Source organism: Squalius cephalus (genome assembly GCF_949319135.1).
Source record: "Squalius cephalus genome assembly, chromosome: 22".
NCBI lineage: Eukaryota > Metazoa > Chordata > Actinopteri > Cypriniformes > Leuciscidae > Squalius > Squalius cephalus.
Window position 1 is genome coordinate 14,622,931 of NC_137143.1, and position 23,739 is coordinate 14,646,669.

At 36.7% G+C, this 23,739-nt stretch overlaps 2 protein-coding genes across 4 annotated transcripts; both read right to left on the minus strand.

The window, feature by feature from the left end:
• Window positions 1-114: 114 nt before the first annotated feature.
• On the minus strand, window positions 115-7,573 carry fam174c (family with sequence similarity 174 member C). The gene is made up of 3 exons (XM_079856687.1): window positions 6,541-7,573; window positions 1,639-1,767; window positions 115-1,469 (listed from the first exon to the last, which is right to left on the minus strand). Exons 1-3 carry the CDS (start codon window positions 6,798-6,800, stop codon window positions 1,466-1,468), a joined length of 393 nt encoding a protein of 130 aa, XP_079712813.1. The 5' UTR covers window positions 6,801-7,573; the 3' UTR covers window positions 115-1,465.
• A 151-nt stretch (window positions 7,574-7,724) lies between these two features.
• Window positions 7,725-23,703, minus strand: ptbp1b (polypyrimidine tract binding protein 1b). 3 transcript variants are annotated; one of them, XM_079856685.1, is made up of 16 exons: window positions 23,626-23,699; window positions 23,028-23,078; window positions 21,709-21,739; window positions 17,594-17,654; window positions 17,327-17,499; window positions 16,535-16,681; window positions 15,870-16,025; window positions 15,591-15,701; window positions 15,266-15,440; window positions 15,102-15,182; window positions 14,854-14,999; window positions 12,256-12,289; window positions 11,346-11,438; window positions 10,074-10,290; window positions 9,920-9,997; window positions 7,725-9,304 (listed from the first exon to the last, which is right to left on the minus strand). In XM_079856685.1, the coding sequence occupies exons 1-16, from the start codon at window positions 23,631-23,633 to the stop codon at window positions 9,172-9,174; spliced, it is 1,695 nt and encodes a 564-aa protein (XP_079712811.1). In that variant the 5' UTR covers window positions 23,634-23,699; the 3' UTR covers window positions 7,725-9,171. The 3 variants fall into 3 exon arrangements, with proteins under 3 accessions (XP_079712811.1, XP_079712810.1, XP_079712812.1); XM_079856684.1 differs by having other exon boundaries at window positions 15,816-16,025; XM_079856686.1 differs by lacking the exon at window positions 23,028-23,078 and having other exon boundaries at window positions 23,626-23,703.
• Window positions 23,704-23,739: the final 36 nt, after the last annotated feature.

Consider the following 23,739-nt stretch of genomic DNA (forward strand, 5'->3'; position numbering starts at 1 on the left):
ACTGCTGCACACTGCATCAGTTCTACATAATGATTTAATGAAAATTTAAAACATAAATGTTTTTTCAAAGTAAATCAATAACTTCGGACTGATAAAAACAGAGAATAGAGAAATAGGAGAAAATATAGAATAGAATTTAATTACAAAAAAGCCCAAACCACATCCAATCAAATGCACTTACAAAAAGGCGATGAATGCAAGGCACGCTTCAGGAATCATTTGGAATTATGTACATTAAACGTTGATAGAGTAATATTTCATGCATTTAAATTTGACAGTATTGGACAGAATTGACAAGTCAGTACATTTATAACCATGTCATTAATGACATTTACACCTCTTGAAATGTCAAGTTGATAATTTGTGAATGCTGTGGTTCGATCCATATACCTCAAGATGGCTTGCTGTTTTGACATCTTTACTTAATTGCAAAACCACACCCACTGAAAAAAAAGCATGTAACTTCCACAAGTCAACCTTAATTAACACGCCCAATGACTTCGAACGCAGAGCTGAGCACGAAACACATCTACGTTTGGACCCAAAATGTTTAGTCTTTAAAAATACAACTCATTTTATTTATCAAACCATCCTTGTAATGGTACAAAGACGGTCAGGGTGTTGTCATGGCATAACATATCATGACTGGCTGTTTTAGTTTCTAAACCCTAAAAATTAAAGTGCATCTCTTACATATGCTGGTATTTGGCATATTCATACATATGATATCCATGAATTTATGACACTTCAGAATTTACATCTGAAAATAATAGCCAGTATAGTCCCAGTATAGGAAGGAAGGAAGGAAGGAAGGAAGGAAGGCAGGAAGGCAGGAAGGAAGGAAGGAAGGAAGGAAGGCAGGAAGGAAGGAAGGAAGGAAGGAAGGCAGGAAGGAAGGCAGGAAGGAAGGCAGGAAGGCAGGCAGGAAAGAAAGAAAGAAAGAAATTTAAAAAAGCAAAATATCTATCATAATATGATGGTACATCTAAAACAAAAAATCCACATAGTCCAAACAATGTAAAGGTCTCATAAATTAGCAAACAACTTTTAGGACTGTTAGTTTTTTTTTTTTTTTTTTACAATATTAATTAACACACATTGACCGGAAAAAAAAAATGCATAAGTAACTTTGGCACAAAACAGTTTTATAGCAGAAAGAAAGAAAAGCAGATCATCTGCTAATTTTCTTTCCACACAAAAAAAAGAAAAGAAAAGAAAAAAAGTACAACCTTCCAAGAAATTTCCAAAAAGATCTATTTGGTCATATCAGTCCAAAATGTAGCGATCTAGTTTAAAGCCACACCTTCCACTTCATTCTTGGAACAAAAGCATCCAAGCGTCGTGACTAGGTCCTCTCATGGTTGTTGAAAACGACGACAAAATCATTCAACAACCATTTTGGTGGAGAGAATTGGATTGTCTTCATTACATTCTTTTTCTAGCAGTGTCAAACATCCCCAGAGATTCATCTGTTAAAAGAAGCAGGGCAGAAAAGCTGTTAAAAAGCAGGTCAAACAAGATCATATCTGAGGAATAGATTTCCAACATCACAGTCCAAAGTCTAAAGTTGAGCAGAGACTGAGTGATACTTGTGTCAATATTTGAGGGATCTGGCAGAATAATCTAGTGTTTGACTACCTTCTCAAAGATTTGGCTTCATAAACAGTGTTATCGTCCTCATCACTTTCCAGGTGGGCCATCTCCATTGTGTCGTCATAGTTTGAAAGGAGCCCGTATTTCTTCCTCTGAACACCTTTTTTTTTCAGACTTGAACGAGAGCACAAAGAAGAACCATTAAACACTTGAAGGAACAGTTCAAACACACACACACATATCTATCTATATATATATATATATATATATATATATATATATATACACATATACACAATGTAACTTTTTGGTTAAAAAAAACCCTGCAGAACAGAGGAGAGTCTGCTGACAAAAAGAGAATGCGTCCAATCTCGTAATAAAACAATGTTGTGCTGGATTTCTTTTCAAGGAAGTACCACTTCTATTAATGGGTAAAGCTGCAGTAATGTCTTCAGCAAGTCAGCTTGAGATCCTTTCCATCTAAACTAGTAATATTTCTTAAGCCTAGTAGTGAATGTTTTATGAACAGTAGGATAATCTCTCTCTCTCTCTCTCTCTCTCTTTTAGTTATGAGAAAGAACCATATTCATTCACAGTTACGCAGAGCCGAAGCACAACCAAAATATTGTTCTTCTGCAAAATGCATGCATTTTTTTTTTTTTTTTTTTGTAAATGCAAGAGGGCCAAAAGTTACACAGTGTAACTTTAACCCATAAGAACCCGGACCAATTTCTCCTTATAGGAAAATTATGGGGCATATAAAACAGACCAAATGGACCACTTATAACATGTTTCTGCAGTTGTTTTTGAAATACAACCCCTCCTTGTGAAAGATCTGTAATGTTACATATATGTGACATTGGGCGTTTATGATACATTTTTAATGTTACATATATGTCACATTGGGCGTTTATTTCTCAGTTGAAAAATTTTTTTTTTCAGTTTTTTGCTTAATAACAGTTATTTTTCTGTTTATTTTCTTTTCCACAACATATATCAAAATTATACGTTTTCTGGGAAGATAGCCGGGGTGATAGCCAGGCATTGTTTGCGAAAAATATCAAGCCATGGAAGGATCTTCCAACACGTAACCCCTGCTTGCCGATTTGACGAATCATTGTTGTCAGTGAAGTGTAGACTTGCTGGCAGGGTCTGAAAACGGTTGCTTGACATGTTTTCAGCCACCATGGGACACCTTGTGTCATTTTCCCAGTATGCACGATTTCCGGTGCAGACCCATGCGCAGATGGATACTAATCAGTATTTCCATTTCTTTAACAGTGGTGTTAACATTCTTCTATGTTTCAGATTTTTGCACATTGTACAAATTAGTTTGTACCTCTAGTCTAGGAGCTCATTTCTGCTGTTATGAACTTTCTGAAATACTCCAGGGGTGTTGGAAGATTGTCTGGAGGTGTGATACTCGGCCCTTTGAATGTGCACTCAGGGATTTCAAAATGTTTCTTTCTCCAAGATTTATTTATTTATTTTATTTTTTTACCCTGGCTGGTTGTATTTTGCTTCCCAGAGTTTGTTTGGTTGTGCAGCTTCTAAATCTAAATCACTTGATGCTAATTTCTGAATCAGACCCACTTGATTCATCTTCCTTCATGTCTTTCTTGTTAAGGGTGTAATTAGGGTCATCAATGTCTTCTTCCTATAGTCACTGTCACATCCCTTATACTCACTGTCATCTCCCTGGATAATTTTCAGCACGTTCTGACAGTGATGGAGTACTCGAGTCCTGGACTCGGACTCGAGTCCCTATTCTCTGGACTCGAGTCCGACTCGAGACTCTATTCTCAGGACTCGTGACTTGACTTGGACTCGCGGACTGATGACTCGTAGGCTACTTGGACTCGGACTCGAGGATACCGGTATATAAAATTGGACATGAGCATTCATCAAATGAATGACGTTGGATGAAGTTTCTGACTAAATAGGTTTTAAAATTTGATATAAGATGTTACACTTTTCCTGTTTTGGGCTCCAAGACCGGACGGGATCTCTTTTTTTCCTGCATATAAGAACGAGCAGAGAGAAAGCCCCAGCCGCGCGCGTGCGCACTCACCGTCTTCAAACAATACGAGCGGTGCTCCCTCCTCTAATATTAATCAAAATCAATTGACACGATAGTAAAAGGTTGGAAGATCGAAGTTTCACGTATATCATTCAGAGATTTTTTTTCTCCTGAATTACCGCGAGGTGTGAATTGTGCTGAAAAAAAAAACAAAAAAAACCTTTGCCTTCTCTGAAAAGCGTTCCGCACATTCAGCTGACATTAGCCACAATTTCAATAAACGAAAAGACCTATCTAGTGATGAAATATTTTCTGTGTTGACACAAATCTTGTCCTGTTGTAAACTGCCGAAATAATCACACAAGGCGTGCCGTAGGCTACACGTCCATTAATGACACGTCCGATTCGCGAACTAATGACTCCTTTGAACGATTCACTGGTTAAATGGTTAAAACAACTGTCCTGTCCAACAACGAACTCACGAAACGTCTGAATCGGTGTATAACAAATCGGTAACACTTTACAATAATGTTCCATTTATTAAACTCTAGTTAACTACATTAGTTAACATTTAGGCTACTATTAATAAACTGCACTTCTACAGCATTGTTAATGTTAATTTTAACATTTAGTCTACTAATAGCCTACATTATTGAAATCAAAAGTTTTTATTTATATTTATTTATATTGTATTTATTTATTTATTATTTATATTTGTCAACACAGTGGTGTCATTTTTGTTTAATGTAGACCCTCTTTTATAATTATATCAGCTCTTTAAAGGTGCCAGAGTAGAGAAATGTAGGCAGTCTTGAAATATAACACAGACTCAACCTTGATGACTGGACTCGGACTCGAACACTGGGGACTCGAGACTCGAACTCAGGTAATGGTGACTCGACTCGGTCTCTTCATTGGTGACTCGGACTTGGACTCGGACTCGAACACGGGGACTCGAGACTCGACTCGGACTCGACAGTTGGTGACTCGACTACAACACTGCATTCTGAACATCAAGTTGTTTCCTGAATCTATTCATGTTATTCTTACAACAAAAAAGTTAAAATAACCTAAAATAGGATCAACATATGATATCAACATATTGTTTTAGTTACAGGTATGCAAAATAGTTTCAAAATACATTTCATTAACAATGTAATTAATTTTGACATTATTTTTATGTTTACATTTGTTAAAATATGCTTTGAAATGAGCAGCAGAAAATATATAACAATAAAATAATTGAATCAGATAATATCACAGAAGCGCGAGCCGAGCGCGAATCCCAACGCGACGCTTCACGCTTGAGTTAACGATAATACAAGTAGCTAAACTGAACAGCTGTTTTTCGATCGAAGTTTTAAATGACCGACAGAAATAAACAGTTTGATCAAAGACAGTGGAAACTATAAGCTCAATTTAACAACACAAGCACCATATTAAATATATTGCCATTATTATTATAAATACAATGTATAAATGTATTTGTATAACGTTACCTCGAATGTATTTGAATATTTCCCCAGTATCAGCACTTAGACTTTTCACTGTTTGTATCACTCCACTTGTCTGTGTTTGCGCAACTTGCATCATTAAGCCAGAAGGTGGCACAAGTGACTGTCTTTATGAATGAGCAATTGAACCATTGATTAAATGAACATATTAGTCCAAAAACATTGATTAATTTAGGAAAGAAAAAGTAGCTGAAACTGATCTTTGATACTCGTATAAATTGCTCATATGCCTCTGGTCTGGACACAGAAGGATTGCATTGGCGTTTGTTTGAAATGTAACATCTATGCAAAATAATCCTTGAACCATTTCTTATTTAAGGCCATTCCCGTTTCAAATATGTGATTGTGTATTGTCAACAATAAGCATAAACATTCTGCATTTCCATTTTGTAGTGTGGATCATTCATTGCATTTAAACTGATTCTCATGTTTAAAAATATCTGATAAAATACTTCATGCTACTGCCCACTGACATGCTTTTAAAGCTACTGTTGTCCATTTATTTTGGCCTTCAAAACACCTTAAAATGCACATGTCGAGATCAGGAAAATCTATATTTTCTCAAGGGGGCATGCCCCCGAACCCCCCTAGCAAAATAATTTTTGGGACCTCGGTTTTTATAAAACCCTGCGTATGGCCCTGCGCCCAGTAAAGACAGTGTTGCAGTGATCCCCGGCCTAGTCGTCCAATTTTCATATGTGGATGGACTAAGGAATAGTCACTCAAAATTCATAATTATTTAGTATTAATAAATAATTAAAAGCCAGTATTAATTACAAAAACTGCACCTCCTTTCCTGGGGCGCTTAAAAAAAATTTGAGGCATAAATTAAGAGTATACCCACTTCTCCAGGCACCACTACATCACTGGTTGAAAGTAAGGGATAATAATTTAAAAATACCTTTCCAGATAATCACCAGTGTTTGTGACACCGTCGTCACTGCGGGTTCTTATGGGTTAAATAAAAGCGGTCCACATAACTATTGTACTTCAGTTAGCAGTTTTAGTGGACTTATCAGGGAATAATTATGACATTTCGGTCTGTAAAGTAAAGCAGCGGCCATGAGGGGGCGACTCGCTCCATGTAGATTTCAACAGCCTTTTCAACAAGATGCGTCTGGGTGGAATCTTCTCGTAAGCATAGCTACATCCTTAATATTTCTCAAACATGCTTTTTATTTGAGTAAAACTTTTTAAATTAGCAATATCATGTTAAAAAAATAAGTTAATTCGTTTTTGAGCAGCTCTTCTGCTCAATAAAAGGCTATGTATGACACAACGCAAAGTTTCTTCCCATAAAAACATTTTTGCCATCACCGCTGCATTTCGAATCGCTGACTATACTGTCTAGTATTAGTATAACTTACATTGTGTGTAAACTTTAATACAAAACCTAATTTCCGGATCACTTACCGGACCGCTCTCACTAAGAAATACAGAACTCCGATGGCTGTGATCCCGATAAGAACATACAGTGCCCGGTTAATCATCGCGCCATCCAGATCGAAGCCCATTTTGCTGCTGCTTGTGGTGTTTTTATCAGACCCATCGGTACTGATGCTGATGTTGGAAATGTTCTTGAGTGCGGGTTGTTTAGTGGCATTGCTCTTGTCGTCGGCATAACAAACAGCCCACAAAGTCAAAAGTAGAGGCAGAAGTAATAAATGTTTCATAGTAATCGAGTTCGTGGTTTTTAAAGCCAAGAGAAGATCCACACACAAATATGAAGTTCGCTTTAACGACTGAGTCCAGTTCCTCTTCCTGATTGAAGACGTGACGACACAGTACACGTAACGTTAGTGTTACGGTAAATTGTGTCCTGAGGGGAATCAACAACAACAACGTTCCTTTGTGAGGCCATAAACACGGTCCTTCCACCTTTTCCACAGGGTTCAGATAATTAATAATGTACTATTTTGATAGAGACTGTGGTTATTGTGAGAATGTTTGTTGCCTGAATCATACTCTACGCAAATACGTCGACCCAGTTGGTAGTTAGCTACTCAAGTCCGATTTCGTGAGTCTGTGCATAATGCAACGGCGAGGCGTTTCCGCAAGGGGTATTAGCCTATGACTTAACTTTTACTGCAAGCTCTTGCAGTACTTGTGTGATATGTTTATGTTATCTTCTGTCATTAAGTCCCTCGTAAAAGAAACAATAGCTGTCCATTATTTATTGACACACGAATAAACGTCATGTACACAGGCTGGAGTAAAGAAATATTTATTGAAGGCAAAAAGTACAACTAGGAATGCCATGAGGAACAAGATAAAGACTGAAAACAGTGTAATCCTGATTTTAACCATTTTATATTGAACTATATTTTTTGCATGATGATGGTCCATAGCTGTAATCAAAATATACACGTTTTCAGGAAATATAAAAAACCCATAACTTTTAACATTGTGATACAAAAATAGTATTTACACCTCATCTGTCCACTGTAAGAAAAAGCACTTTATCTAAGGCAGATGTTGTAAAATGAGGGTTTTTAATGTTGTGCAAGGATGCATAATCAGGTTTTATCCAGCCACTGTGAAAAATAAATGTTTTCAAAAATCCAAAAATGGGATTCTTTTTTCTATATCCAAGGAGCATTTACATTTTTTTTTTAAGCAGCGCCTTTTTTTTTTTTTTTTGATTGGTCCCACACAAATTGTAAAACATACAACAAAGAAAAAAAAAAACATACACAGAAACTAATGCAAAAATTAAAAAGTAGTAAAGGAAAATAACTTGATCAATTATGAAAGCTGGGAACATAATATAAACAAAGAAGATTCTATTTTCTTTACATTTTCTGGTCCGAGTGTCAAATTTAGGCCACCACCATCAAGCCTTTCGTTAAACATCTTTTGAAAGTTAATGCAGCTGAATGTCACCAGGATGGACTGCTATGAATCAACCAAGACATTTAAAAAAGGCACTTGTCATTTCAAAGACCCACACTCAAACTTAACAGAGGTCACTGAAGGCCATTGTGTCTGATCTGAGCATTATGTGATGTGCACAATTCAGCAGATGTGCTGACTTTCAGTCATTTCCGTCGCCTGTCCCAGTTCACTTGAACTGTTTCCATCACAGATCACACAGTGCTGTTCTCTACAAAGAAGGGGAAGCATCAAGCCATTCTGAGAGGCCATGTTTGTACATGCCGTTGTCGTGAGGCTAAAAGGTGTCAGGATGTCCCTTAGAAGGTACATGGAGGAAAGGCTTTGGTATCAAGCTGTAGTGTACACACATGTACATGAATACATAAAATAAATGGGGCATTGAAGTAGAATATCATAAATAATCTACATCACACAATAACATGAAGCCGGACACTGAACATCTACACAAAATACAGGACAAACAGTAAACGGACAGCGGTTAATGATCCGCTGACCACAGCCAACATGCAATGGCCCACAGTATAAAAACAATACAAATCTTGACAACACTATAGGATATAAACACAAATGATTGCATTAACTTGTAGGAGAAAAATGACTGTAAACATTCTATGTCTAAAATACAGTATAAATGCCAAAGCTAGAGGATATGATGACTACAAACCTACTGGGAGATACATAACACAGAGGCGCAGAGTTTAAGGCCTGTACCATCAGCCTGATGAAATTACCCATGTCTCATAGGAGCATCAATGCTTGGCCCTGAGGCCACAAAATGGACTGTAAACCACAGATTTGCAAACATTAGTTGCAGATGTTTGACTGAGGTTCTAGAGATCTGAAGGCACAAATGGAATCAAAGGCCTGAAATGGTTCATCTCTGCTTCTATAGAAATCATTTTTACAAGCCTTAACTAGACTGAAACTAATAGATGGAGTGATACATACAGTTAATGAACTTTTCAGGGGAAACTAATAATATATCTGTTCTAAAAATCTGACTAAAATAAAATAAAAAGAACATTTGTAAATATCCACTAAAATGCCTCTTAAATAAAATAATGGAATGATGGAAGTGAGCTTTGTGATTAAGACTCATTAAGGTTTACAATGACTGGCCACTCCCACCCATTCTAGAGAATATTTCTCTCAAATGGTGGACTTGGAGAAGGAAACCCTAAGATGGTGGTTTTCTCCAAGATCATGGTTGTGGAACTGGATAAGGCACTCGATTGCTTCCTCCACCGAACCCATCTGAATCAGAGCCATCTTGCGATCCTTCCTGAAAGTTGATAATTTGTTAGTATTTCTTATGGATAAACCAACATAGAATTTATGTGCTGAAGATAATCAATAATAATTACAGATTGTTGCTGCCAAAAACTGCATTTTAACTCAAAACAATCAGGTAGCAAATTAATTAAAACCATTCACTATACTAAAATTAAACTAATAATGCTAACTAAACTAACTAAATAATAATAACGTTTTATAGTGCATATGTGTGATCAGTGTGTTCATACCATTTTTTAACTTGCTGAAGTGTTCTATTTAAAAAAATAATAATCATAACCATGAAAAGGCAGAAATTAATTACAATGAGAAATGACAACCCATGGTATCTAGAAATTCTATTATTCAATATTGAAATAAAATTTACATATAATGTCTGCCTGATAATATATTTGTAAAGTTATGGCTAATAGCAAGCTTATATTTAATACAGAAGTAATAAAATAATTCAATATTAATATAATATAATAAGCAATAAATAATAAAATCCTAAAAACTTGTTTGAATTTTATAAGCGAATTGTGCACAAGCAAACATTCTGTAACACATTCAAGTTATACTTTTAATTGATAGGATACTGCATGTCACAGCTGCACAGACTTACTGAAAGAACTTGAAGTTCTTGACGAGACCACCACTGCTACCAAAGAGCATCTTGAGGTCATCTTCAACAACGGCGGGTCTAAAACACAGAAACAAAGTTACAGATGAGATCTGGTTTTTAAATTCATAGAAAAACAAGAAGCTGATAAACTCACGGGATGTTAGACAGGTGCAGGGTAGATGAGGGAGGAAAGATGTTGGAGTAGTTTTTGGAGCCTGGCTTCTTGAAGCGATGGAGAGGAGAGTTGCTGTAGTCTTTGGTGAGACCCTGGTCTTCATGTCCCTCCCGTGGCATCTGGACAGTCGTGTGTTTGGACAGTGTTATGCGCAGGGGCCTGCCGTATAACTTCTGCCCGCTTAGATGGCTCATTGCTGAAATATAAAAGTGTACATGATTGTATACACTAAAATTGAAAACTAACAAAATATACAGAGGGTGTATCATTCTTTCCCTAGTTTGCCATGACGTGAATCAGTATACTGCAAAAAAATATTTCAGCACTACCATAACATTTTTGCATTCTTGCCGAATGAGAGGTGAGCTGCCATTTCAGTTTCACTTTAAATAAATTAATTTTGACTTGATGTTTGTATGTCAAAGAATGCCACTATAGCCTAATTTGTGTTTTATTTAATTGTTTAATTTATAATTTATAGCTACTTATTTTTCATTCTTCTATTCTGAATACCGTTAAATTTAAAGGATTTTTTTGTGGAGTGAGGGGAAAATAGCCTTGGCAATAGTGTTTATAATGTTTGTTAATGTTTTGTTTTATTTACAGATATTTAATATATAAATGAATGTAATTGTTTGCAATTACGAGGTTAACGGCTGTTTTTGGAGTAAGATCAATTTCTCTTTCATGCGATTACTTGCTCTTCTTGGCCAGGTTACGTTTCTCCATGGGGCAAGGCTCCTTAACCGTACTTAGGGGCGTGATATTTAAACAGCTGAAGTTGTAGCTGGGCACTGTGGATAGACGGTCATAGAAAACAATGTGTTTGAATTTTAAAGATGTGGCACTGCGCAGCTCCTTTTAGAGGAAGGGCTCTGATAGCAATGCCATGCAAAGTGATAGAACATTTATACATAACCCGCCAAATTGGCTCGTGTGTTATGCGTTACCTGCATTGGGCATTCATTTTAAACCATGTGAATATTATATGAAGAGTTCAGATGCAAAAACCTCTAAGTGCCATCTGAAATTTTCTTCTAGAATGATCATTTTTATCAAGCTCGTATATTTAAGTTCAGTAATTTCACTTAAATGACAATTAATAGGTCATTTTCATTGCCATTTAAGTGAAATTACTGAACTTAAATATACGAGCTTGATAAAAATGATCATTCTAGAAGAAAATTTCAGATGGCACTTAGAGGCTTTTGCATCTGAACTCTTCATACCCATAATATTAAGAGAGTTTACCGAGCTGAGCCTGTGTCCCATCAGACATCTGTATGAGAGCGTTCTCCTTTTTGTTGAACATGATTTTTACTCTCATTACATCCCCATATACACCTACAAAAAGACAGGATCATGTCAGATACAAATATGCAATTAGTTATGATCAGACACACCTCATCAAAACCAGTCTGAGCTATAAAACAACTTCAGTTCACAATCAAGATACTCCAATATATCACACCATCACATGCTTTTCAGGGCACACTTTTTTTTAAGAAAATGACTAGTGTGTAATAGCAATTTTATCAGGGCTTTGAGTGAAAAAGGACAAAGTAACTTGTTTTAAGAGGAAACTGAAAAAATTCTTAGTTAAGAAAAAAAAAATGATTTAAGAGTAGAGTAGTGGATCTGCAAATCTTAGTAAGACTGCAACAAGTGTTTAAGTTGTTTTACGATCTCATGAGGAACAGATTAAACGGATCGATTGAGATAAGAATCGTTTAAGACTTGAAAGATAAAAAGTTTTGAGGGGGATGAAAATGCTTTCTAACCCAAAAAAGAATGAACATAAAACAGCAGGAGTCTTGACTATTAAACCAAGTATTTTAAACAGCTTTTCTCCAAAGACATGCAATAAAAAAAGGTGGAACGAACAGTTTTCAAAAGCATGCAACATTTTTTACAAGAAGCCAATTTGCTTTGTTCCGTCATAAAAAGCGGCAGCCTCCCGTCTGCATTCAAAGGAAGTGCTGTCGTTTTCGGGTAAGCTGCAGCTTTTCATGACGCGTCTCATCTCACCACACCAAATACTGCAGAAAACAAGCGAGGCACTCAAAGAATTGGGCCTCACAGATGCCTTGTGAGGAAATAAAACCAAATTAAAAGAACAGAATAAATAAGTGACAAAAAAAGATGCTAAAGGATGACATACCGAAGAGAATAAAGAGGCAGTGGGGCGTAACTCTCTTTAAAGGACAGCAGAGGGGGGCAGCGGAGGAGGAAGAGACAGGTAAAGATCGGAGGCAGAGTGGAGGTTCAACATATCCGAGGCAGCGAGGCAGTTCCACAGGAAATGGCGAAAAACGATGGTTGGATCATGAAGATGGTTAATGGATTGGGAGCAGAGAGAGGGGTGGGAGTGGGGGGGGGGGGATAGAAGAGAGAGAAATGTTTGTGTGTTTGAAGTCATGTTGGTGTGTGTGATTGTGGGATGATGTGGAATTGTTCGTACAGATCAGATGAGTAGAGAGACATATGGTGCGTGCAGCCAGATGGCAAAGGAGAACGAGGTTTCAAAAACAAAAAAAGAGCAATGAGATGAGGGGAACGGGGAGGGAGAGAAATAGGAGAAAAAAGGAGGTAAAAAAAACAAGGTCAGTATACATAAAGAAATACAAAATATAGTGCTAAATTTAACAAAGAAACTTCACCAGCAAAACAAGCTAATCTTTAGCAATTAGTTACTGTAGTAGTAAACAATGTGCTTTTTTTTTTCAATATGATACATGTGTAAATGCACTTTCCAATGGTCTGTTTTACAAAACAGTACAAATGAATGAATAAATAAAACCAACTTCTGAACAGACCAACAGAAAATACAATTTCACAATTTTACTGTTGTATAATATTTGGAGGAGATGAGTGGAATATGAAATAAAGCAGCAACATATTCAAATGGAAGCAACAAGAAGAATGAAGCTCAACTGAATGGATTTTTTTAAACACAAAACCTGAGGATGTTAGAGGAAGAAATGACAACGCATTGTAGAAGGGGTGAGGACACTTGAGTGAATAAAGAGCCGGAGCTTCAGTTAATGGAAACTCTAAACAACAGGCTTTTGTGCCCTGTAAACTGCAATTACTGAGCGACAATAGATCATAAACGCACTAAAATTAAAGAAACATTCAGCAATACAGCAGTAGTAACAACACCAGTTTACAATATCCAATGTACCGTTCATTTAATTCAGTTAATACAGTTAAAAGGTTACGTGCCATTGTTTTAATTTCAATTATCGATATTTATACCGATTTGTATTAGAAAATATTTGGGGTGTGACAGTACACTTATCTCACGAGATGAGACGATACATGATATTGCGTTCACGAGAACGAGACAAGACGATATTATCGCACTGTTTTTAAGAAATCTTCAATGATGAAATATATGGCTGGAAAAATAGTTTTTTTTATTTACCAAAATGCAAAACAAACTAGGTGCATTTTAAAATGTCTTTACTAATCTTGTAATGAATGTCACTTCAGTTCTACTTGTACTCGAGTATGCTGAACAATATAATGCAAGCACTGTAAAAGGTCTTGCCACAAACTCAACTCCGTCATGCTGATATTGTGAGACAGCTTTTCACCTCAACAAGAAATATAATCACGTTTTAATACTGAGATCTCATCACACCCTTAGAAAATATAATATAAAAAAATTGTTTTAAAAAGGTGTTCAACTACGTTTTCATTGTTTTATTTATACAAATATTTTCACATTATAACATACATTTTTTTTTTTTAAATCACATTTTGTTTTAAAAGAAGTGTCCTACTCACTGAACTATATGAATGACTGAATTGCTCATTGCTCAAGCCGCCACACATTCTACTGAATTAATAGAAAATCATCTGATTTTAATGAAAAACATAACCTAACGATTCAGCGTTTTTATATCTGAAGTCTCCCTGTACATTCTTACAAGGCAAACATCCTAAACATTTAAATGGTTGTTTGTTTAAAGTCAAGAATTTCCCCTGCTTACGTACGTACGTACGTACATCTTCATTACAGTAGTGAATATCAGATCAGCTGACGGACAAGACACCACAACATTTGTATTACAAATGTCAAAATTATTCTTCTGAATTCTGAATTAGAGCCGCACGATTCTGGATAAATTGAGAAACGCAATTTTTTTGTTGTTGCTTTAAACAGCGATCACGATTCTGAACAGACAACTAAAAACAAACATTTAATTTACTCGTTCTGACAAAATGTTAAATGCTGCAGCCTATTTAAAATGTTTAATTAATCTGAATGGATTATTAAACAAAAGGTTTGAATGAATGATTCAATGACTCACTCATAAATACTTTTATTACTTTAAATTATTAATATTTATTCTATTATATATTACATTCATTGTTTTTTTTTTTTTTAATTACATTTCATTTAAAAAGAATGTTGCACTAAGATTTTGCTGTGGTGCCATTGTGATTGTTTTAATTTAAGTGGTTAATATTTATACATTACAATATTTGAAATATAAACTTAAATGTAAAAAAAAAAAAAAAAAAGATTAAGTGTTCCACTGTTTTTGGAGTGAAATTTTAGAATTGTGACAGCTTTACAAATAATGCATTTCTCATTCATTATAAAATTAAACATGAGAGAAAATCTAATTTAAGGATCATTAGGAACAGCACAATAAAAAAAAAAAGTCCCTGAGCTTGCTCAAAGACCTAACGTTTAAATAGACATTTTGAGCACTTCCAGGTCCAAGAGAGACTACGAACTACTAACCTCTGGGTTCAGGTTGCTGACCAGCATGACGCAGTGGGTCCCGGGGAGGGAGGGGAAGCCCATTCTGCTAGCAGCCGCAGCGGCCGCTGCTGCCCCAGGCATGGCCAGTGAGGCCAGGGCTCCATGAACCCCAGGTATTGTCAACCCTGATCAAGACAGTCTCAATTTACGTGACAAATCACAAGACATAATAATTTGGAAAATGTAAAATAGAGAAGGCGTTAGACTCAAGCTGTGTTACGTCGTACCTGCAGCCTGCTGGATAGCAAAATGTGGAGGGAAGGCGTGTGCTCCCGCATATGGAGAGGCAGAGATGATCCCGGGAGTAGCTGCAAAATACGAGAACTTTAAGAAATTTCTAAAAGAGGCAGAATGGGATTGGTTAAGAAAAGTGTGTGCTGGGCATTTGTACCGAAAGCAGCCATATGGTGATGTTCAAGAGTAGGCTGGCTGTCCCCTGTGGGCAGGTCTGGACGAGTATAGTCACGGCTCTTGTCGTTATTGTATTTGACATTTAAGCTGGTAAGTTTGGAAAAGCTAATGCGCAGGGTACAGCAGCCATTGTAGATGTTCTGGCCATCTAGAGCCTGAGGAAAGAGAGATTTTAGTCAAAACTATGCCACAAACATCATGCCAAAATCTAGACTTTCAAATTCTTTCACAGTATGTGAGCTGGCATAAAAGCAAGTTTTAATATTTGTCATTACATAAGATGGCTGATAGATGGCACCACTCACCAGCTTGGCATGTTGTGCTGTCAGGCCATCAGCAAACTGGAGTAGAGCTTGAAACTGATTGTTTTTGGTGAATGTGATCACTTTCAGCACTGTGCCAAACTTGGAGAAGATCTGTTTAGGAACCGAAGATATTTTAGTATCAAACAATCATAACTGGCAACAGTTAATTCAGAAAGGATAAAGTCAGAAAGTCATTTCAGAGTACTAGACTACAGAAGTGTATACCTGGTGTAGGACATCTAAGGTCACGGTGTAGAATAGACTAGAGGAAGTGTATACCTGGTGCAGCACATCTAAGGTCACAGGGTAGAATAGGTTTTCAACGATGACTCTCAGGACAGGGCTGGGGCCAGTCATACCGGATGGGTCAACAGCACCTAGAGTCATGCTACCTGTCTGGACAGCATTTACTGCCTGCAGCGCTGCCTGTGCCCTCTGTAGACACCAAACAATGGCAAAGATTAAATTAGATTTCAATTAGGTTTAAAATAAAAGAAAATGGAAAAGAAAAATGCTGTTTATCCATGCGCACGCATGAGTCAATTTGTAGATGGCTTATTCTGAACAAAATCGAGTATGGAGTAAACACTGTTAGTTGTTCAAAAACAGAAAAAAGCTAAACAAATTTAGCTATCCTCCAAATGAGCGCTGATGGGCTGCAGCTGTGGAATTCACTGCTAAAGCCCTTTAGCGGCATATAAACTGTGTTTAGAAAAGGGAAACGGGCGGTGTGGAAAATGCAGGGAAAAAAACAAGATGCGTAGAAGACAGCAAACCAGGCCCTCTGCTTGCATCAATCATCATGCACACAGCAGCTGCAAGTAACTCTTCATTATAAATGTATACATTTTCAAGTGATCAACTATGTAGAAAAGTGGAATGAAGCTTCGCAAAGCCCGCGAACGTTACCGGATGGACGCCCAAAGAGAATTTGAAGCACATACCACTTGGTTTGGTGAGTTGTCTGTTTTCAACTCTTTGTGGTTGGAGTATTGCATGAAGATGGGATGATTTCTGATGACGGGTGTTACGGAGGAGTAGTAAGTAACCATCGTCTGTGCTGCTTCTTCGGTGTTCATTTCCAAGAAAGCCTGCACAAAAATGCAGATCATGCATTTTCCTTTAAGCCTGAAAAATGCTCTACACAAGCACATGAACGCAAAAACTTCTAGCTAAACAAGCAAAATTTCACATACACTACTTTCAAAAGTTTGAGGGCGACAAGGTTCTTTTGATCAAAAATATACTAAAACAGTAATATTGTGAAATATTATATTTAATATTTTTGTAGAAACTGATACTTTTTTTCAGGTTTCTTTGATAAATAGAAAGTTCACAAGAACAACAATTACTTGAAATAGAAATATTTGGTAATATTATATATGGCTTTGTCACTTTTTTTTTTTTTTTTTTTTGTAATTGCATCATTGCTGAATTATATTATATTGAATAAATTTCTTTCAAGATTCTCATCAATACACTCACAAACAATTTCTAGCCAAAGAAATAATTAAGTCTGATGTTAACGTTGCTAAGCTGAACGCTTAATATGCGATACAAAAACAAATCTAGAACACACTAGTATTGGTGACAGTACTAATACTTGTTTAAGAAGAGCTTATTTACTGCATAAATTAAAAATCCAAATTTTTTAGGCGACGAGCTTTGGTTAAGTCAACCTTTTCTCCTACTCTGAGCTAATGCTAAGAATGTCATAACAGGAGAGGCAATGGTACCTGGTTCTTTCCCTTTAGCATGAGCAGATTGGTGACTTTGCCAAACGGAAGGCCGAGGGAGATGACCTCTGCTTCGTTGATGTCATTGGGCAACTTCCGGACATGTATAACTCTGGATGGGGCGGCAGGACTTCTGATTTCACCTTTGAACTTCTTGCTGTCGTTGCCGTTGGCTACATTGAGAGCAGATGATCAGGATGGATTGCTGGGACAAAACTAAACACATCTGAGAAAGAAAGAAATAAGTATAGAGCATAAAAATACTACCTGCTGAGCTCATGATATAAGGCCCACTGGAAACACAGGAGAACAGCTCGTCAGATCCTCTCTGAAAAAGAAAAAAACGAAAAGCTCTAGATCAAACCATGTAATTTGTATGAGGTTTAGACAGTTTAGGTCAGTTCTGAGGTTTACAAACTTATAAACAGGACACTTGAAAAGGAAGAACATAATGATAGATGAATCCAACCTTTCGCCTGAATGGCAACAAGAAGTAGTAAAGGAAACAATGATAGCGGGATGTCCAAAAAAGGACAAGTTTACATCAGAAACTCTGAACGCAGGAAATGGGCAATGCTACATTCAGCCTTCCTGTGCAAACAGCAGAGCCTTAAGGGCGGGTGGGGTCAGAGATCAACCACAAGACATCCCCCACTACAAACCTATGAAGGAGGATCTCTGTAGAAAATGGGAAGAGGGGTGGTTTTACATTTCCGGGTCGTCGACCAAGAGGAACGTGTGTCCAGAGTCCAGACTGAATTTTGCATTTGCTCTTTCACACTTTTCTTTGTTAAAGAAAGATGGAACATGTCTAAAACCTCTTAACCTCTGCGCTTGGTATCAAACACCCCATTTACAACACAGCTTAAGCCAAGATTACACATGACTTAAGACATGTGATTAACATAAGCAATAAATCACAGTTCTGCAAATAATTGTCTTTGTCCCGTTTAGTTCGGACAATTGAAAGCAAATGTTTGTTCTGGTTGTCCATTATCCGAGTACAGACATTTGAGAAAGAAAGTAACAGTAGTTGGATGAATTAAACTATATTCTGATTGTCCAATCACAGCGTATGACTAAAGAAAGAGTGAAATAAGTGTATTCAGCAGAAACTACTAAAGCCCATGCAGCCGCACAAGCCTGCCCACCACATATTAAAATTCCACAGTCAAACGACTCAATGAGAACCACATGTAACCCAGAGGGGGGTGGCTACACAACATACATCTGCTATGACACACTAAGCTAAAAAAACGAATGTTTAAATGGTTACTGAAAAACACGCTAATCTTTACGCTTTCACAGAAACCATCTTGATAGCTCTACTCAGTTGCTTGTTACCCTAGTAAACTGTAAAGTTTTCTAGCAAAACGACCAATGAATTGACAACATGCTTGCAACATTTTTAACAATAAAGCACTAACAACTGTTAAAGTGCTTGCCTTAATTCTCTCATTAAAGGATTACTAAATTGTCTTTTTAGAAGTAGAACTACTATTTTAGTCAAATTCACTTCTCGTTTTGGGTTATGGACACAGTGTTTATGGAGTTTGCTTTGCTCCACGAAGCCGGTACATTGTGAATGTCTAATATTAAATGTGTATTATTTACCCTGTTTTTATATTTAGCTTACCTTTGTTGTCATCCAACACTTACTTAAAATAGATCTTAAAAACAGTAATAACAACTAAACGTAATCTTTAAAAAAAAACTCTAAACAAATATCCTTATGTCATTCTGTACATTGTTATAAAAAAATATAAAATTGGATTTTTACGGAGCCCCCAACATGACATGCATGAAAAAAAACAAGACATCAAGGCCACAAATTAATGTTCCCACAACTTCCCTCATTTTAGTTAAATCAAGTCCATATTGTACTAAAATGAAATTAGAATTTTCTGTGGTTTCTGTTACATAGCTACGCCATCAATAGTTTAACTTGAGTTGAACCCATAACATTCTTTCAAAGCTTCTAGATGGTGTCAGACAGCACTATCTCTGTGCATTCAATGAATTTAATTAAGCATGACAAACACAAACATTCGATGTGTTAACTTTTTGTTGGGTGTGGCATGATGGGATACTTGCTTAAATAGATTAGGAGGTGTGAAGGACAGGGGGAGGGGTGAAGACGCAACAATTCACAAGAACAAAAAAACGTGGCCGTTACCACAGCTCCGATTGAAATGCGCTCACCATGGAAACCTTGTGCTGCAGGTAACTGAAACCCAACCCAGAACTGAATACACAAGACCCATTATCTCCATACGCCCAGGTGTGCCTTGAGCCATTTACTACACTAACCATACAGGTTATGAGCACAGTACCAGACCTTTTTACATTAGATAGTGCAATAGTAGCAACTGCCGATCAGAAATTGTCCCTGTGGAGAGTCAATACATGCGGCACTGCACTTTTTTGACAGATAAATACCTGTGGTTGTGCACCCTGACACCACAAAAACAACATCACAATTTTAGCGAGTTAAAACATGCTGAGAGTATTGTGGATTGTCAGCTCGCTGTAATCAGCACCTGTGACCCACAAGCTTTCGACTTGCATTCTTTATGAGATACCGAGAACAAGAAAGAGAGACTGATAGCATCAAGCGAACCCCCATGTGACCCATTAGCACCTCCCCCAGCCATCTTCCCTCTGATCAGCCCTGCTGAACAAACACAAGAGCTACATGTGTGTGCTGAGTGATGAGGCAAACATATTTGCATTTGATGAATAGACTGCATTCATCTCATCATATCAACAACCAAAACCAATCTCTGAGGAATGTCTCTGAAATGGGTTCAATCATTAGGTAGAAACCTCAATAAAATGCTTGTCACCTGTGTAGCCTACAGTCATCTGAAGACCATCAAAACAACCAGAACATCCAACGATTAATTTAAAAACATTCAATTAAAATTGATCATCTACTTTTCTTACTGGATGTCTTTGACCTTATTGTGCATGAAATTTCAATGCATTTTAAATAAAGAAAATCTATTTTGTGCTGATAACAAAGGTTTTGTGGGTATAGAAAAATAAAATCAAACAATAATATGGCCCAGTGTTCATGATAAACATCAAGTTTCTCCCTACATAATTTCCTACTGTATAATTGGTTTCACTCTGACATGCAGCATATTAATATCTTGCGACTGCAGTTTAATTTAGCCCAAAAGACAAGACCGAATAGCTTGTTCCCAGTTAACATTGACCCTTTTTACAGCCTCTATGTTCTTATTTTTTAGTAAATGATTGGTGTATGCTATTCCACCATTTTAATAGCTTACATTAAAATGTAAATGTAACATGCTACTCCTCTAAAACGTCTTTCCTTTTCTGATGACATCACTTAGACCACATTAATGCTAACCAAAAGCCAAATAGCCATTTAGAATGTCTTGTTTCAAGCAAATTTGCATTCAACCTAGCTCAATTCTTGTCATCTAATTTCCAATCCAATTAGTTTCCAATTAATAAAATTGAGCCCCATCCTAATTTTTTTCCCCGATATCCTGTTTCACTCAGAAATGTCACATTACATAATTTGCATATTCATAGAATCGCCTATACTAAATGAGGCAAGGGTGTAGAGTTACATTCAAGCTATTTTAAGAATATAATTGACTACAGGGGGACTTTAACATTTTGGCTAATTGATCTGAACCTGAGACATTATGCCCTTACAATTATTTAACTCCAAAACTAGGAAACTCTCATATAATTTCAGAACCAACTTTTCCAATTAGCAAAAAACTCTTAAACAGTGCCTGCCCCTTTACCATAGTAATCCTTAGATAAATACAGTGCCGGTAGGTTTCATACAACATAAGTTACTGCATGACCTGAAGCGTGTAAGTAACTAACCTAAATGAACCTCATGAATCAGCCTTTGTTCCACATCCTGTAGGTCCCTCCTCACTAGCCACATACCACAGGAAATAATCTTTAATGAGAGAATGAGCGGGAGTGTTCATGTTGTGGCCTCGTAAAGGCTGAACCAGGCAGCAAGTTTGGGATTTCTTAACTACGCATTTCACAATAATAAAATATTATGACATATTATGATCCGGCCTTTTTTTCAAGTTAAATGATTACTCTGATTTCATAAAAAGTTGAGAAAGCACAACATGGAATGGAACAATGCCACAGTGCTTGTTCTAACAAATCTTTTTTTTTGTTCGAAATGATTCACCTTGTTGCCAAGATGAATCATATCTAGACCGAGTGATAGCACAAGGTGTGGAAGTCACAAAGGCCATGTGAGAGTCATGGCACACAGACAGTTAAACATCTGCTCTTATTGAACCAATTCAAGCTGTATAGCATGTGTCGTCTACCGCAGTGACCCGAAGGACCAAATATAAAATTCTTACCTTTGTGCCAACTGCAATATCGTGAACAACGCTGTAAAAGAAAAGAGAAATGAAAGGAAAAAATTCAGAGCAGGAAAACAGAAACAAAACACATGAAATTAGAAATGGAGAACAGAGGAACCATTCTAACCCCATGCATTTGTCTAAAGTCCCAATTAAACAAAAGGTAAAGAAAAAAAATGTTTCATGCACAGGACAGTGTGTCTAATGTGTAATTTTCAGAATCTATCCCATTTCTGCAAGCCAATAGGTGAAATTACCAAAAAAGGAATGTGATTCATATTTAAGTGAGGTCTAATGAGTCTAATATTTCATTTGGTTCATGTTGGTCTGATGTTTTTCCCATTAAAGGAATAAGCAGATTGTGAATAGACTGCGCAATCTAGTTCCTTCCCACATATCTCCCTTAGAGCAAGAAATATGAGTGGTATTTTGGGTCAGTCTATGGTTGAAGATTAACCCCCACATCCTGTTTCACATGAACTCATAGTAAACGCAATTCCAGAATCCCCCTTTGGATCAGGTCTTCAAAAAGTCCTCATATCTACAAAGCACAGCTTTAAGGCTTTTATGTTTGAAACAATGAATTGAAAAAGAAACAGACTGTGCCAAACAAACAGGGATACATCTTCCCCAAGAGGGAAAAACCAAATGAGCAAATGAGAACTCAAACAAGGGGGCCTGAGGACTGGGGTCATTTTTTCACAATACCTGGGGTGTGGTTTTAGTTTCTGTGTATCATCTTACATGGTGCATGTGCAGTGTGTCTGTCTGGTTCATCCAGGTCTATCAGACTCATTTGAGACCATTTACCATAGAAACCACAATATCTGCCACATTACAGTAGTTACAACAGTAATTGTTACCGCTGTGGTATTAACCACCACTAGGTTAATATTCAACAAATGGAGTTTCGTTTTCACCAAAGACTGTGAAATAAGTTTCAGAAAATGTTGATTACAAAGCTCAAGAAGTTGAACAAAATTTTCCATTCATATTGTGGTTGCCCTTTTTAACCCCAAATTTGCAGGTTTAATTACAGTTTAAAACTCAAATTGTTGCACTGTTCAAGCAATAAACAAAAAATAATCATAATTTTAAAAAAGCAAGTCATTGCCATTTTAAATTCCTGCAGTTGACTATCAAAGTAACTACTTTGTTTTTGTGGAATCTATGGCAACTATGGAGCATGTTGTATGATAAACACTGTGGCACACTGATATTTCTCTAATAAAACTACTCAATAAAAATACAATCTGTGAGAGGTTTAAAAAAAACAAAAAAACAATTCTGAGCTATAATATTTCAGATAGACTTACTCTAATTCTGCGTAACTTGATCCCATAGGATACAATTCAGTCTCTAGGCGGCTGCACAGGGAAAAAGATGTCAATGCCATCACACAATCTAACTAATCAAGTTACTCTAACTCACTTTACTAATTATTTTCTGGTTTGAAAGAATAACACAACTTTTAATGCCTGCTTTCCCCATTTATGCGTTTTAAAGAATGTTATTGTTTACTTTTTACTTAAACTTTTATTATAACTGCATACGATGCAACAAGTCCTCAAGGTGGAAATACAATTGTTTTTTGCAGAAAACAAACTCAATTAGGCTGCAAAACACGAACACTGATAGTTTATAAAAAAAAAATAAAAAAAAAACAGGCAAACCAGGGGGAAAAGCTAAATGTGCCAAACAAAACAGCGAGCATCATGCAGAAGCCTGACGCACGAAAAACTACGGGTTTGTTTGTTTCATCGTAACTGGTGATGATAAGAGCTGTCCAATCAAACAAACGAAAATATATATAGGCTACATAACAGTTGATAAACGTACGGCTCTACTAGTGCAATGTTTATCACCAGGCAAGTCCAACTTATTTTCCATTCATAACAACGTAGCATCACTTACCCGTCCATTGCACACAGAGGAACAGCAGCTCTGATCCGCAACTTTGTTGCTTGGCTGAGTTTTCTTAAAGCGCTACAAAATGGCGGAGTGCGTTGAGTGAAGCCTCAGCGATGA

Excerpts from the sequence above, each read along its gene's own strand:
- fam174c (XM_079856687.1), bottom strand. The coding sequence starts at position 6,800 with ATGAAACATTTATTACTTCTGCCTCTACTTTTGACTTTGTGGGCTGTT. Across the intron at positions 1,768-6,540 it reads TTCTTAGTGAGAGCGGTCCG|TCTGAAAAAAAAAGGTGTTC; the intron begins GTAAGTGATCCG and ends CTCTCGTTCAAG.
- ptbp1b (XM_079856684.1), bottom strand. Across the intron at positions 17,500-17,593 it reads TTATATCATGAGCTCAGCAG|CCAACGGCAACGACAGCAAG; the intron begins GTAGTATTTTTA and ends CTCTCAATGTAG. Across the intron at positions 15,183-15,265 it reads TCACCATATGGCTGCTTTCG|CTACTCCCGGGATCATCTCT; the intron begins GTACAAATGCCC and ends CGTATTTTGCAG.